The sequence below is a fragment of the Panthera tigris genome, chromosome A2, assembly GCF_018350195.1.
Source record: "Panthera tigris isolate Pti1 chromosome A2, P.tigris_Pti1_mat1.1, whole genome shotgun sequence".
Lineage (NCBI taxonomy): Eukaryota > Metazoa > Chordata > Mammalia > Carnivora > Felidae > Panthera > Panthera tigris.
The window spans coordinates 139,061,819-139,079,493 of record NC_056661.1 but is presented as its reverse complement, the minus strand read 5'-3'; the positions used below and the strand labels follow the sequence as shown (position 1 = coordinate 139,079,493).

Here is a 17,675-nt window from a genome sequence, read left to right as displayed (position 1 = left end):
CTATATTGACTAACCTAAACATCATTAAATTTTTCTTGTTTCCTATTGCTCCCCTTTATGAGGCAAGACAATCTTTAAAATATTCTAAAAACAACAAAAAACAAAAAACAACTTCCCAATTTAGAAATGTTTAGCCTTCATGTTGACGCTCCCTGTTCTGTTTCCTTTCTTCTCATCTTTACTGCGGTTGTGGAATATTACAAAGGAGCATGCTATTGGTCAAGAAAGAGCCTGAAGGCCCTGATCTGGATTTTGGTTCCTTAGCAGCTCTGTGTATGCTACCATCAGAATAAAAGTTTTTTCATAAACTACTGAACAACCAGCTAGTTAAACTAAGCCATGCATTTTTAGCCCTTATTATCCAGGAGAGCACTTTTCGTGTTTACCTGGCTGCAAAGGAAAGAAACAAGCTGATGAATCTTATCCAAAACATTACATCGTGAAAAACTGGGAAGGGATATTGAAACTGGCATGCTGTATGTTTTAATCTAATGTGGCTATATTACATGTATATGTTAATATTTGAATGAATTGAGTCGTTTTGTATCCCATAGCTTTCTCCAGAAGGTGATAAAAGGAAGATATAGGAAATGAAGTTGCAAATATACATATATATGAAAATGAGAGAGAATAGAAATAAGTGAAAATGTATACAAGGCACACTGATAGTCAAAATATGTTATTAACTGGATGTCTCCACAGACTTTTCTACTTGCCTCTTTTTCTCATTGTTAATAGAAATATTATAGTATTTATCTGTTGTTATTTTCTCAAGTTCACTAATCTTTTCATCCGCAGAGTTTAATGTGCTCTTTTTTCCAGCTTTATTGACATACTATTGACATATAACATGCAAACTTAATGTGTACAGTGTAATTATTTGATACACATATATATGGTGAAATGATTGCCACAGTAAGATTAGTTAGCACTCCATCTCCTCACATAACTACCTTTGTGTGTGTATGACAATAGCATTTAAAACCTATTCTTTTAACAGCTTTTGGATATATGATCCAGTTTGTTAATTATAATCACTATGATGTACATTAGATCCACACAACTTACAGCTGGAAGTTTGCACCTTTGAGCAAATCTCCCCATTTCCCCCATTCCCCAGCCCCTGGCAACCACCATTCTATTCTCTATTTCTATGAATTTAGCTTTCTAAAATTCCATATGTAAGTGAAAACATAGTATTTGTCCTTTTCTGTGTGACTTATTTTATTTATTTTACTTTTCATAATGTGCTCAAGGTCTTCATCTGTATATACATCACATCTTCTTTATCCATTTACCCATCAGGAGACACTCAGATTGTTTCTATGTCCTGGCTAATGTGAATAAGTGAATAATGCTGCAATAAACATAGGGGTGCAGATACCTCTTTAAGATAGTGGTTTCATTTCCTTTGGAAATATACCTAGAAGTGGGATTGCTAGATTCTATGGTAGTTCTGTTTTTAATTTCTTGAGGAACCTCCATACTGTTTTGCATAGTGGCTGTACCAGTTTACATTCCCACCAACAGGGCACGAGGATTCCCTTTTCCCTACATCCTCACCAACACTTGTTCTCTCTTATCTTTTTTTTTATGTTTATTTATTCTTGAGAGAGAGAGAGAGACAGAGAAAGACAGAGTGCAAGAGGGGGAGGGGCAGAGAGAGAGGATGACACAAAATCTGAAGCAAGCTTCAGGCTCTCAGCTATCAGCACAGAGCCCAGTTCAGGGCTTGAACCCACAGACTGCGAGATCATGATCTGAGCCGAAGTTGGATGCTTAACCAACTGAGCCACCCAGGTACCCCTCTTATCCTTTTTACAATAGCCATTCTAACAGGTGTGGGGTGATACCTCATTGTGGTTTTGATTTGCCTTTTCCTGATGTGACTCTCATCTGCTATTAATCCATCTAGCCAATTTCTTACAGTTCTTTCATGTTTGATTTCTTTCCTCTTTTATCAGGCTCACCACATCCCCATCAAGGTCCTTCTGAGACAACCTTTGTTAGCAGTCTGCCACCCAGGAGACGAGATAGAGTAGTTCCTGAGGGCTGCATTTGTTGCCTGGTAGAAAGGGGCCTCTACAGCACCTTCTAGCATGGGAGATATACTCGCTCTTACAGGGAATGGAGGGGTACTTCTGAAAGTGTTGAGTGTTTAGTGATATCTGTCTAGCCAAAATCCTAAGGGGCAGACATTCAGATATCCTTCATCCTGTATCTAAGTATCCCAGGTTTTCCCAACCAGGGCCTTGACTTTACCCTGGAAGACCTGTCTTGGCTGAACATTTAAATAGTTCTGGATCTCTGCAACATTGTCAAATCTTCATTTCACTGTTCAGTTTTGTCTCCTGTTAACTCTTCCACTATGAGAGGTAAGAGCCTCATGATAAGTTACCAAAGGTGCCTCTGGCTTTCATACTTAACCTTTAACTGCTTGTCCATGAATCTCAGTTTCTTCTTATCCCTTTCCAGGGAGTCGGTACAACTTAGCAGAAACCAGCGAACTACTTGTAGGTATTGTTCCCTCCCTATCTTTCAAATGACTTAATTATCACAACTCTAAGGTCAGTTCATTCCACTGAGATGTTTTCCGAGGTCACCACTGGTGAACCTTTAGCAATCAGGGCACTATATTGTGCCAGGGGCTATGTGTGTCCCCAAATAATATTCATATTGAGGTCCTCTCTGCCTGCTGGGATAAGAATGAGTGAGTCTCCAAATCCCATCGTATCACCTGCTCCTCAGACCACTCCTGGGACCACTTATGCGAGTTCAGACTTCCAAAAAGCAGACACCACAATAGCATCTTATGTGCAAAAGACTAACTGGATAAATTTCTGTGAAACAAAGAGAATGACTCTGAACATGACAGAGGTAGAATCCAGACTGAGATGAAATTTGACCTCTAGAGAGAAGGGGAGTGAGGAAAGATGATGAGGTAGGAAGATTCTTAGACTGCAGTGCAGTTTAAAGGAAGTTCTGGCCAGACTGAAAAGTGTCCTTGAACCAAAGTCACACAGTGAAGGAGTCCCCATCTCACAGAAATGGATCTGCATTATTCCTCCCTTTCCTCCAGCCATGCTCAGTCTCCCTTTCCTCCTGCCATGCTCAGTCACTAAGTGAGAACAGCCCACGGGAAACATGGCTTTCATGGCAAATGCGGTTGTGTAACTAGAAGGACAGACTCTGGGGCCATCAGTCAAGCATGTTGTTACCAGCAGCTAGAAATCTGAGCAGCACATTTTCATGGCTACTCTCTCCACAGCTCCTTGCTAACTAGTCTATGTAAATGCTGCCCTCTAGAGTTCTGAAGGCACAACCCCTAGGTGTCTGATTCCTAAAAATCTACTGCACAAACTCACCTCTGTCTTCAAATTCAGACAATTCCATCCCTTCCTCCTTCTCAGCTTACAATATTTTGTTTCCTACTTCACTGAAAAAAATAGGCACAATAAGAAAGGAACTTCAACATGTTATCACCATGTATATACTTCTTTTATTCCTGCTACTGGGGAAAAAACATTCTTGAATAAAACAAAGGTCAATTCCTCCACTTGGCCAGGTCCCATTACCTCTGAACAAAATTCCAGAAGTTCTCAGTCTCTCTCTCTTCTTCTCCCCCGTCCTCTCTCATCAATCTACCTTCTCTACTAGATTCCTCTTATCATATAAAAACATGCCATTATTAATCTTTAAAGAGGGTTTAGGCAGCCTGTGAACAACTCTAAATTCTGGGCTAAGACAAAGACCAGGAGGCTTGAGAACTCTTGTCCTCTTTCTCTTTATTTCTCAATCCTTTCCTTTCCTTCATCTTCTTGCATTTTCATCCTTCTTGTTCCTTTTGTTCCTATGCAAATCCTTTGGGTAGCACAGAGATATCCTAGTCTTCCATGAAGGTTGCCACCATTGTTTGCATCCAGGGCTGGCTGATGAGTTATTGACCTTGTAGTTGAGAAAGATACAGAAGGAAACCAAGAGAAGGCTTCTCAAAGTTCTTCAGTAGCTCGTCTGTCTCTTATTCTTTTTTACCATGTGTCATTAAGTAAGATTTATACCCAAACCTCTCTCTAAGGTATTTGACCTCTGAAAATATTATATTGCCCCGAATTAGAACAAGGATACTTTTGTAGTGGGACCTCATTTATTAAAAACAGGAGAAAAGCCTCACTTATTTTATATGTGGACAGAATCTCAGCTTGGGCCAAAGTGTGTCTTCTCTTGGAGTCAAGATAAATTTATTTATAACTAGAACACCCTGAGGAGTGGCCACAGGGAAGCCTATGTATACGAGGTCCCGAGACATCCCAAGGCTAGAAGGAACCAGGTATGATGTATTCATATCAATAATTGTCAAACTTTATCAGGCATCCAAATCACCTAAAAGCCTTGTTAAAATTTGGATTGTTAGGTCCCACTCCCAGTATTTCTGACTCAATAGGTCAGAATAGGGCCCAAGAATTTACATTTCTAAGTATTTTTCAGGTGATAATGATGCTGTTAATTTATGGGATCCATGGCTTTAGACATTATTGCAAGAGAGGACTGTCTCTGAGGGTAGTGTTTATCATTCTGTCCTAACCCCTTCCAGCATCATGGATTTATACTATGTCCTAGGGAGAGAGAGAGAGAGACAAATAAATTAAACATCACTGAGGCTCTGGAATATTTGGCTTTGGTAGCTTTCTAATTGAATATAACAGGAGAAGGGGGAAATTATTCTCATCCACAGTACCACAGATCATCAGAGCCCTATACCTTGAGTGTTCAAAGGTTCTAAGGCATCATTGGATAGTGCCTGATTGGAATGATGAAATGGAGAGAGTACCTAATGGAGGTACATATGTCACCTGAAACACAGTTGTTGATGATGATGGTGGTGGGCTTTAACTCCTTTTGGTTAGAATTTTGCCTAAGGCCTTTGAGTGGCATCATTTTAGTATTAAATTACAGTTCTTGTACTGTCTATAATTTGCAATTTGCCAACTGACTGGGTACATGCTCCCAGGGTTTCAGTAATGTGTACATTCAATAAATTAGAGACTAAACAAATTAATGCTATGATTCTTATCTAAAGAATGAGATAAAAAGCAAAGAAAAACATTACTTGCTTCAGGCCACAAAGGTTGGTGGCAGAATTAGAAATAGGAGAGAGAAAGCTCCCTAACCTTCTTCATGGACCACGTTAGTTACTATTAAATATTCATTTAAACTGCTGACCATTTTCAAATGAAAAAGATCAATTCTGATTGTTATTGAATGCTGGTGACCCAAGAAAGAATGTGTATGGCTAACTGGGAAACATCTAAGACCACTGTTTTTTGACAAATCTGGGATTGCTTTAACAAGGGTCAAAAGCAAAAAAACTCCAGAGCACCTGGGTGGCTTAGTCGGTTAAGTGTCCAACTCTTGATTTGGTTCAGGTCATGATATAGTTTCTGGAGTTCGAGCCCAGCATTGGGCTCTGCACTGACTGCATGAAACCTGCTGGATATTCTCCCTCTCTTTCTGCCCCTACCTGGCTCATACTCTCTCTGCCTCTCTTAAAATAAATAATTAAACTTAAAAAAGAAAAGAAAAGAAAAAAGAAGGCACCAAACTCTATGACTAGCCTGTTGGGGAAGGAGTTCTGTTTTTCAGGGAAGGGAGTTATAAAGGAGAAGGCAGGTAAACAAAGCATGCTGTTCATTTTGGGGTGAAGATGAAATCATTTTTCCCACAGCCTTTAAGGGTGGATACAATCTTCCTCCACAGAACAAATAAATACTAAGAAAAATAAGATTGTCACAGACGGAAAAGAAGCTTCCCCTACTATATATAGGAACAAGTATAGGCTTAAGTCACCTCCAAAGATGGATTATCTCTGAACTTCTATAACACAAGGAAACTTTAAAAGAGGTATATAGAGTATAAATCTTCACAGGATCTTTAGAGAAGGCTTTGTTTAGAAGTCACAGCCCTACATGTTGTGCAATATACAGGCTCTAATGTTATTAGATAATTAAAATGCACCTGGAGTTCATGAATGCTTTGAAAATATGATGCTATATATAGCATTAAACATTTCATTTGTAGCTGCAGAAAAATTGTGGCTTTTACTAGAATAATCAATATACCAGAATTTGGGATGATAGTAGAACCATAAGCACATTCACAAATTTGGAAACTAAGAAAGATCCAGCAAAATTTATATTGGGTGAAAGCACTGAGGGGTAAAAATATATAAAGAAGACTATCTTCATACTGTGGATGAATGAGAATTATTTCCTGAAGAATTGGACACTCCCATCATTTTTCAGCTACTAAAAGCTTATGAAATGAAGAGGTCACTTCGCCTTACAGATGTTCAAAGTAAAACTACACATGGAAGTTTTGTTATTGTCACTACACATGCAAGTATCTTCCCCACAGAGGTGGCTCTAAAGCCGTGGATCTAAAACTGAGCTGCCATTTAGAATTTGGTGGGGGTGATTTTGTAAAATCCTGATACCCAGCGTATACCCCAGAAAATTAAATTAGAGTATTAGGGATGGAACTTAGGTCTCAGTTATTGATTTTTTTTTTTTACAGCTTTACTGAGGTATAATTGATACACAGTTGACCCTAGAACACAGGTTTAAACTACATGGGTCCACTTACATGCAGATTTCTTATAGTACAGTATGATAAATGTATTTTCTCTTCCTTATGGTTTTCTTAATAACCTTTTTTCTCTAGCTTACTTTATTATAAGATTATAGTTTATGATACAGATAACATACAGAATATGTGTTAAATGACTTTATTTTATCAGTGAAGCATCTGGTCAATAGCAGGCTATTAATAGTTAAGTTTCTGGGAGTCAAAAGTTATATGCAGAATTTTTTTTTTTATTAGGAGGAGAGAGAGTGTGTGTGTGTGTGAGGGGGGTGGGCAGAGGGAGAGAGAGTGAAAGCGAAAGAGAAAGAGAGAGAATCTCAAGCAGGCTGCATGCTCAGCCCGGAGTCTGACACAGGACTCAATCCCACAACCCTGGGATCATGACCTGAGCCAAAATCAAGAGTCAGATGCTCAATTGACTGCGCCACCCAGGTGCCCCAGTTATATGCAGACCTTCAATTACATGGGGGGTTGAAAACTGTACAAAAACTACATATATTTAGTGTGTACAATTTGATGAGTTTAGACGTGTACAAACACTCATGATAACCATCACTACAGTCAAGGTAGTACCATATGCAACACTTCCCAGAGTTTCCTTGTGTCCCTTTGCTTTTTTTTTTTGTTTGTTTGTTTTTTGCTTTATTTTGTGGTAAGAACACTTAACATGAGATTTACTCTCTTGACAAATTTCAAATGGATAATATCATATTGTTAACTATACAATCCATGTTGTATAGCAGATCTCTAGCATTTATTCATTGAGCATGACTTAAACATTATTCCTATTGAATAACAATAACCCATTTCCTCACTACCCAACCTCTGGGAAGCACTATTATATTCTCTGATTCTATGAATTTGACTATTTTACATATGTCATATAAGTGGAATCATGCATTATTGATCTCATTATGACTAGCTTATTTCATGTTGGATATCTGTCAGGTTCATCCATGTTGTCACAAATAGTAAGATTTCCTACATTTTTAAGGCTGAATAATATTCCATTGTACATATATACCATATTTTCTTTACCCATTCATCTGTTGATGAACATTTTGGTTGTTTCCACTTCTGGGCTATTATGAATAGTGTTACAATGAACATGGGAGTGCGATATCTCTTTGAGATCCTGACTTCAACTTTTTGGATATATATACCCAGAAGTGAGATTGCTGAATTATATGGTAGTTCTATTGTTAAGTTTTTGAGGAATCTCCATACTATTTTTTCATAGTTGTTATGCCCACCAACAGTTACATTCCCACCAACAGTATTCCAATTTCTCTGTGGCTGCTCCAATGCTTATCTTTTTGTTTTTTAATAGTAGTCATCCTAGGGGCAACTGAGTGGCTTAGTTGGTTAAGCATCCAACTCTTGATTACGACTCAGGTCATGACCTCACGGTTTGTGAGGTCGAGCTCCATGTCGGGCTCTGTGCTGACAGTGCAGAGCCTGCTTGGGATTATCTCTCTTCCTCTCTCTCTGCCTCTTCCCTGTGCTCTCTCTTTCTCTCAAAATTATTAAACATTAAAAAAAAAATTTAAATAATAGTCATCCTAGCAGATATGAGGTGACATTTATTGCAGTTTTTTTTCTGCTTTATTGTGATGCTTTTAACCTCAGCACAAAGAGTAAGTAATTTATCTTCCACATTTTCTTTATTGCACTTCTGATTTGCATTTTCCTGATAATTAATGACATTGACTATCTTTCCACATATGTGTTGGCCATTTTGCAGGATACAAAATTGATATATAAAATTGGTTGCATTTACATACACTAATAATGAACCATCTAAAAGGGGAATTAAGAAAACAACCCCACCTACAATAGCATCAAAAAGGATAATATACTTAGGAATGAACTTGTTTTTTCTGTAGAAACAGAAAAACAATTCTAAAGTTCTTAGGGGACCACAGAAGAATCATAGTAGCCAAAGGAAAATTGAAAATGGACAAACAAGCTAGAGACATCACATGTTCGGATTTCCAAATATATTAGATTTCCAAATATATTACAAAGTTGCAGTAATTAAAACAGTATGGTACTGGCATACAGACAAATATATACACTAGCAGAATGGGATAGAACAGAAAAAAACCTATCGTGTACACAACCAAATGATCATTGACAAGGAATGGGGAAAAGAAAATCTCTTCAACAAAAGGTGCTAGGAAGCCTGGATACACAAATGCAAAAGAAAGAAACTGGACCTTTATACTATACACAAAATCAACACAAAATGCATTAAAGACTTAAATGTGAGACTATAAACAGTAAAACTCCTAGAAGAAAACATAGGGGAAACATTCCTTGACATTGCACTTTGCAGTGATTTCTTCAATGTGACACCAAAAACACAGGGAACATAAGCAAAAATAGACAAGTGCAACTATATCAAACTAGAAAGTTTCTGTACAGCAAAGGAAACAACCAACAAAAAATAAAAAGGCAACCTATGGAATGGGATAAAATATTTGTAAATCAGATATATAATAAAGGGTTTATTCCCAGGAGGTATAAGGAACTCCTAAAATTCAATAGCAAATAATCAAATAACCTGGTTCAAAAATGCACAAAGAACTTGAAGACATTTTCCCAAAGATGTCAGTTATGGTCTCTAAAGCTCTAGAAATGAGTCCATGTGTACCTGTGGAGACTCTAGGTCTCTGGGGTGAAACTCAAGTATGTAGTAAGTAGCTTCTAAGTGGTCTACCTATATTTATCCTGATTTGTCACAGAAATCTTAGTCTATTCTATTGAGATTTTGCCTGTATATAAACCCATTATTTTATTACTTACTAAATATAGGCACCTATAAATATAATTCAACTAACATAGAGTTTGGCTATCTGTTTCTTAGAGTTGCCTCTGTATTAGCTTCCTATTGCTGCTGTAACAAATTACTATAAATGTAGTAGTTTAGAACAGCACAAATTTATTATCTTAAAGTTCCAGAGGTCAGAGTCTGAAGTGAGTCTCGTGGGTCTAAATCAAGGTGTCCACATAGCTGTGCTCCTTCTGGGAACTCTAGGGGAGAATCTGTTCCTTGTCTTTTCCTGCTTCTAGAAGCTGCCTGGATTCCTTAGATTGTGACTCTGATCTCTGCTTCCATCATCACATCACCTCCTCTGACTCTCACTCTCCTGCCTTCCTCTTACAAGGACCTTTGTGATTACACTGGGTCTATTCCAGTTTTCCAGGATCATCTTATCATCTCAAGATTGAGATTATTTGCAATGTCCTTTTGCCATATAAGGTAACATAGTCAGAGGTTTCAGGGATTCAAATATGACAATTTGTGGACCCTTATTTTATCTACAAAATTGTAAATAAACTACCATGTGATGGGCACGTGACCATAGTATTGCTGAAATTACATTGTATTAACTTGGGTTCATTTTGCCAGTCCCATTGGTTCAAACAGTGATTGACAGTACATATCCACAGTCATGTGGATCATGGAAATCTCTCTCCACAATATCACATGTGATTATAAGTCACCATTTGTCTCATTCAGTTTCAGTGCATTTGTTCAAGCCACAATTTTTCCCTGAAAAATAGTTGCCAATTTAGGCACACTTATATTTTATCAACCTTGCCAATTTCAGTTATTTGAATGGCATAGGAATATAACCATAGTGTATATTCTCTACAATGTTAGGCCACTGGCCCTTACACTTACAGTAGAATATGTGGTTCTCTAGTCTGCTCTTCTTGTGTTCTGCATTCACTCAATAGATATTTTCTAAGCACCAACTAGAGGCTGTAGTGTTCTAGTTGCTAAATCAAGGGACCTCAGAGATTGCTCTACAGGAGTCATACACACACACGTAATAAAAGACAACCTTTGAACTCCTAACCCCACAGAACATTAGCCACCAGTTTATAGGGACTCTTTACGTGTCACATTCAGAGAATCTGGGTTGTTTGACTGGTTGTTATCACAAAGAGAGTGCCTCTGTGGAGTAGAGTTGTGCCAGATCATCGCTGGGGCTGCGGGCCAGCCTATCAGTGGCTGGTTTGGACAGGTGCTCATTCCTGGTCCAACTACAGCGGCTGGTATTGTCACGAGGGCTATAGTGGTGAGTATTGCGCTTAAGAACCCCTCAGAAGGAGGTCTGGAGCATCACGAGCATTCTGAGGTTCTCTGAGTGAGGCAGTGCCTATTGGAGGCAACATGTTTAATGCATCCTGGACAAAAGGCAGATCTTAATGCTATTGCATATTTCACTTACCATCACTTCTCATTCTCTTCTTTCTCCCTACTTCTGTATGGACACATCTTAACCCATTCACCTGGTAATCGCAAGCTACTGTTTTGTCATCTCACTTTTTTAATTTGCTGATTCTTGCATTTTATTGAGAATGTAAAGCACATGCTTTCTAATATTCTTTTTTCTAGTATAATTTTTTAACTATTTTTTTACCTTTGTATCATGAGTTCAGTGGTTTATTGTTATGTTTAAGAATTCTAAGCTTCATGTTGGGTTGCTTCTGTTTTCTCCTCTGTGAATGATTAAAAGTCCATAAGACTTGGTGCTTATCACACATAAGGTCCATGACTTTCACTTTGTCTTTATCGCCAACCAGCAATTATTAGAATTTGCTTCTCATTTTTGAAGCCAGTAATTAAATGTTTGGTATCTATCTGGTACAGTTTTCCTGAACTCATTTCCTGAATTCATCCTCTAGTCGGCCTATATAGCTATGAATTAGTTCCTAGATATTTGGAAGTAATGAGTAGCTTGTCCCTTGTCCAAAACAGTGCTTAAAGTCTACCAGTTCACAGGTTCCTGCTTAGAGGGATCTTTTTGTCTCGGAGTCTTTCAATTCCATCTTCATGTTCCAAGGTGCCACACACACCATGGGTTCACTTCCACACTAGCAGCATTGGGTACACTGAACTGTGGTTCTAGAATCAAGTTATAAAAAGAGATTGCTTCATGGAGGTGCCATGAGAGCTGTTTGAGAAACTGCGAATCAAGTTTGCCTCTAGTGAGAATGCAAAGCGTGGAAGGGCAAGGGGTTAAGCTTCCACGTCCCCTGTAACAGGTGAATGTGAACACAGGTATGCTTCACCACAGACCACTGGCTGCTCAGCTTGGGCTCAGGACCTGTAGCAATGGAGCTTTGAGCATCACAGTATGTGATGGGGAAGAGTACAGCAAACACCATGGTACACTGCTAGAAAGGGAAGCAGCTGGCAGGTGCAGTATCCTCAGCAGGTGCCTGACAAATCAGACCATCCAGCATCTGCTGCAGTCAGTCTTGCTTGTGAGCCCACAGGGGACACTTCCAGAAATAATTCATGGGTACCGTGCAGAGGGCTGATAGTTTACAGGACTAGATTATACCAGTCAGAGACATTTGAAGTCACCACCATCAGTGATTCCATTGTTCCAGCCTCCCAAACAGAGAAAGCAAAGCTTCTTGGCTTCTCTGCTCAACAGGCCTAATTTTTAAAAATTGTTTTACTAGTGGTGAGAGGGCCTTCTTTCTTCATCTTGAGCAATGTCAGCAGTGACAAAAAGAGCTGGCCATGTAGGAAGGCAAAAAACAATGATGTCAATGGAACATGAACAATTCTCAAAGATATATAAAGCATTGGCTCAAGGCATTGAAATTGGCAGAACAACAGCTAAGGATGCCACCCTTCCACTGTAGGGAGTGCAGTGCAGGAACTCAATGGGCAGTTATGAAAGTGGCATGCATTGGATGAGGGGACTTGAAGGTCTGGAATTCTAGCAATATTGCAGGTAGAAACTGAGAGTAAGGACTTTTCTTTGTTATTTTTAATTTGCACTCACACTTTGGTTATAGCATCCACTCCAGCCTACTGTGGAAGCCAAGGAGAGAGGATTTCTGAAGTTTTCCTTATTATGGCCTTCAGCAGAATAGAAATATTATCCAGGACATGAATGGACGGTGAAGGCTTTATCTTCCCTGTGGTTTAAATTTTAGGTTAAACAAGTGAGGATATCATTTAAAAAATATTTTTTTTACTGTTTGTTTATTTTTGAGAGAGAGTGGGGAAGGGGCAGAGAGAGAAGGAGACACGGAATCCGAAGCAGGCTCCAGGCTCCAAACTGTCAGCACAGAGCCCGAGATGGGGCTCAAACCCATGAACCGTAAAACCATGACCTGAGCTGAAGCCGGACGCTTAACTGACTGAGCCACTCAGGCACCACAAGAAGTGAGGATATCATTTAAAGAAGATGGGAAAATAAGTTAAAGATGCCTTAGACAGATAAAGATATAAACAGCATGACTGTGAAATAAGTATGTCTTTTATGGGAATAATCAAGGAACCTCAGGAGCAGGAAACAACATTCAAACAGATTTCTTTGCATCCGGGCCTGCTAAAAAACCAGCAAGCAAAGCATAAGCAGATCTTGCAGATAGGAAAAGAGCAAAGTGAAAGATGAGCTGGGAAAAATTTACATCCAGAGGGCGGTATTTTCTTGCATGAGACAATAGTGGGACTTGGAGCCTATTCCCTACCTGGAAATTATTGCAGAGATTTTGAGTCCGTGTCCAGGAAGATACTTTGGAGTGGAAGAATGATGCCCCTCCGGCTCACTATCTTCTTCATAACCATCTATGTGCTCAAATCCTTGAGAGTAATTATGCAGAGGAGCTTAATGTTTGCAGTGCTGGGCAGAGAGTGGGTGCAGGCCAAAAGGCTGTCATCGGTGGACTTGAGTCTCATATGCCTGGGTATTTGCTGCTTCTGTCTACAGTGGGCATCTGTCCTGTACAATTTTTGCTCCTATTTTAACCCTAACTATGTATTTTGGTACTTATCAATCACCTGAGAATTTACTAATACTCTTACTTTCTGGTTAACCAGCTTGCTTGCTGTCTTCTACTGTGTCAAAGTCTCTTCCTTTACCAGTCCACCTCTTCTAGCTGAGGTGGAGAATGTTGAGCCAAGGTTTGTTCCTTGGCTGTTGCTGGGTTCTTTGTTGGTTTTTTGTGTGTCAATCATCTTTTCAACTATTAGGAATTGTGTCAATGTTCGCTTAATCACCGTGGGGCGTTTCTCTACAAACAGCACTATGGTTAAGGGACTTAAGACATTCCATTTGTTTACCATATCTCATCTAATGGTTGCATTGGTTATTCCTTTCCTCCTGTTCCTGGCCTCCACCATCCTGCTCATGGCCTCACTGTTCCAACACATGGAGCAGATGCAACACCATAGCACTGGTCACTGCATGAAAGCTCACACCACTGCCCTGACGTCTCTCACCATCTTCCTCGTCCTCTTCACCTCTTACTTGCTAACCCTACTCATCTCTATTATGAGTATCTCATTGGATAAGAGGTCTTGGTTCGGGGCTTGGGGAGCTATCATCTGTGCTATAGTCTCTATTCACGCCGCTTAACTAATGCCGAGCATCCCTAAATTGAAAAGGTTTTCAAGATAACGTGCTGGGGACTAGAGACTGACTGAGGCACAGGGTACAACAAGACCCCTGGGTAAATGGGAGTATGCATTGACACAACTAATACCAATAACCAGCATTATTCTTGACAATCCCCCATGTAATAGTAATACACCATACGTGCAAGCCTCATTCTCCTTCATCCCACAGCCATCAATCTCTAATCAATTCTTTCTCTATTCCATGACACTCCTTCATTTGCTTTCCACAATCACCATGTTGGTCCCAACTTTTTCATGCATTTTTATTTTATCCTTTTCATGACTGCCAATTACTTTATACATTAATATGAATCCCTTCCCCTCAAGAATTTATTGCCCACACCCTGAATATTCCCCATGCTAACCCCTCAATCCACGTTCCTAAACTTAGTCAAGAAAAGGTCTTGCCATCTCTCTCTCTCTCTCTCTCTCTCTGCTGCTACTGCTTCTAAACCTTTATCCAATGACATAAATTTTCTTATTTGGTTCTCTACCAAATACTGTCCCTTAATTCCTCTAAAACTCAAGTCAAAAATGAACTCCTCTTTTATTTTCATTCACCAAGAAACTATACTCTTCCCAGAATAGCAGACTACTGACCCAGTCTGGGTTCATCCTAGAACCTCTCCAAATATTGGCAACCTAACTGGGTCAATTGTGGATAGTTTCCATTGGTTGGATTCTTGCCTCTCTATTGTACTACAAATTGGACAGAACTGTCTAGGAAGATTCCTAGATTGAGGCTTAGCTGGTTTTCGATATATAACCCAGGGGTCAGCTGGGAAACTCCTCTTACTTTGTAAAATCTGAATTACATTGGCTTAAATTTTCTATTCTCTTCTATATGTGCTCGGTCATAGTCCAAAGTCCTCCTCAAATGGGTAAGAATATAAGAGTTGCATAGTACTCAATTAAAAATCACCTGTAGGACTTTCCTGTGCTTTGGAAGCCCTTTTCAGCCTTCTCAATCCCACAGAACTCTCTCATACTCTTTCCTTTGCAAAAACTAGCCCCACTCTCTTCCCATGACATCTTGTTCATCATTTCTCCCCTCTTCACCCTGGCCCACCAGCAACAAAGTGTCTTGGCAACACCCAACTCTCAGGCCTTTGGGTCTCAGCTTCCCTCTGCTCCAGGCACTTATCAAGGTATTTTTCCTAAAGACAGCTTCATCTCTTAAGGCATCCTGGTGCCTGAGGTTTCACCTTTTATATGAATCAAGCATGTGTGATGAACTGAAATTCTGGCTCTCTCACTAGAAGACTGAAGCACCTACTGAGAAAAAGCCAACCTATCGGGAAAAGGACACAGTTATCTCAAGCTAGACTGTGAAAGAAAGACTTAGTCCCTGGAAGGGAATGGAAATTCCCATCTGGTCTCGGGTCTGTCATTCCAATTTGTCTCCAAGTAAAGCCATCCCTTAAATTCACATTTGAAACTGAGGATGTGAAACAGAAGCATAGTCTGAGAGACCACTCTCACCAAAGACTCTGTGCCATGCGTCAGACCTCAGCACCACTGCTGCTGTTGCATAGAAAGGTCGGTGAACTATATTTTCCCACTTCATGGCACCACCCACGCAGCCTTGGCATTTCCCAAGCTCCAATGCTTCAACTATAGTAGAAGGTGGATGGAACATGGTGGATGCGGTAATATCTGGGGAACACAGTCATAACCCGATGAAGTGGGACTGAGAAGAAGAAAGGAAAATAAGGAGTAGATATCAACATTGTGTTACCTAATCAGAGACCCCCAGGAATGCTTAGGAAGCTGGTGGGGAGATGGGTTGCAAGGGTTTGGGATCTGAACGGAATAGGTGGGACAAGAGACAGTAAAATTTGAGTTACTGCTATGGGTCAATTATAGTATCCACATCTTACATGTTGTAAAATCTCAGAAAGCTGAAAATAACAAAACTGTATCCTCCATATATGTATAAATAAAGAACGGGGGGGGGGAACCCTCCCCTTGACTATCACATACATAGATGCTCTTCCAGAATCTGTTAAATATTTGTCATACTCGGTCTTCTTTTGTATAAAGTGCAATGGAAAACTTATTCTGGATATACAAAAGGTGGGGTGTTAGAGGTAGTTTAAGGGGTACAGAAATAAAAAAAATACAGTGGAAACTGAAATAATAACCATCCCTTATATTCATGGCACCTAACAATTCACAAAGAATTTTCACATACATTTTCTCATTTTCAACTATAAAGACAGGTCAAGATCATCCAATCCAACCCAGATGGAAAACAGACCTGAGAATGTCAAGTGAATTACCTAAATTTGCATTGTTGGTTAATACCAGACCTAAGAATCAAGGGAAAAGAAAAGGAAACCAAGGGATAAATTTTATTTTATTTTTTTTCCCAATATATGAAGTTTATTGTCAAACTGGTTTCCATACAACACCCAGTGCTCATCGCAAAAGGTGCCCTCCTCAATACCCATCACCCACCCACCCCTCCCTCCCAACCCCCATCAACCCTCAGTTTGTTCTCAGTTTTTAACAGTCTCTTATGCTTTGGCTCTCTCCCACTCTAACCTCTTTTTTTTTTTTCCTTCCCCTCCCCCATGGGTTTCTGTTAAGTTTCTCAGGATCCACATAACAGTGAAACCATATGGTATCTGTCTTTCTCTGTATGCCTTATTTCACTTAGCATAACATTCTCCAGTTCTATCCACGTTGCTACAAAGGGCCATATTTCATTCTTTCTCATTGCCACGTAGTACTCCATTGTGTATATAAACCACAATTTCTTTATCCATTCATCAGTTGATGGACATTTAGGCTCTTTCCATAATTTGGCTATTGTTGAGAGTGCTGCTATAAACATTGGGGTACAAGTGCCCCTATGCATCAGTACTCCTGTATCCCCAAGGGATAAATTTTAAAGAAGCAAATAGTTTAAATTTGGAAAAAGATGATTAACATTTAAAAAGGAAATACTTTATTTTTTTAATGTTTATTTTTGAGAGAGAGAGAGAGACAGATCAAGAGTGGGGGAGGGGCAGAGAGAGATGGAGACAGAATCTTAGGCAGGTTCCAGGATCTGAGCTGTCAGCACAGAGCCTGATGTGAGGCTCGAACTCATGAGCTGTGAGATCATGACTTGAGCCAGAGTCAGACATTCAATCAACTGAGCCACCAGGTGCCCCACAAGGGAAATACTTTATAAAGAACAGCAGCAGTGTTTGGACCAAGGACAAAGAAAATTCTTTTGAGAGTTGAAGTTAGCTAGATATGAAATTCTATCTGCCAAAGGGCTATGTACCCGTGTTGTCCAGCTTGTAAGTAGTTTATCCTATAATACTCGTTATTAACATTAATTTACATACATGCATAGAGTGTGTTGCCTGATAACTCACAACAATCAGGGAGCAGAAGATAAAAAAAAAAAAAAAAGAAGATAAAGAAGTCCTGGATTTTAGGAGCAAATGTTTAGAAGCCCATGGGTGGTGACAGTGAATTTAGGAGGAGCTACGTGAATGTGGCATCCCAGCACCTGTATACACACCAAATCTTTAGCAACTAGAAAGTAGATTCTCCACCCTTCACACAATGCCCCATGAGTTTAATGAATGTCTTATGATAC

General features: G+C 39.5%; 1 protein-coding gene across 1 annotated transcript; it reads left to right on the top strand.

The window, feature by feature from the left end:
- The first annotated feature begins 13,208 nt into the window (after nucleotides 1–13,208).
- TAS2R16 (taste 2 receptor member 16) lies at nucleotides 13,209–14,036 on the top strand. The gene is given in 1 exon segment (XM_015540672.1): nucleotides 13,209–14,036. A coding segment is annotated over 1 exon segment (828 nt).
- Nucleotides 14,037–17,675: the final 3,639 nt, after the last annotated feature.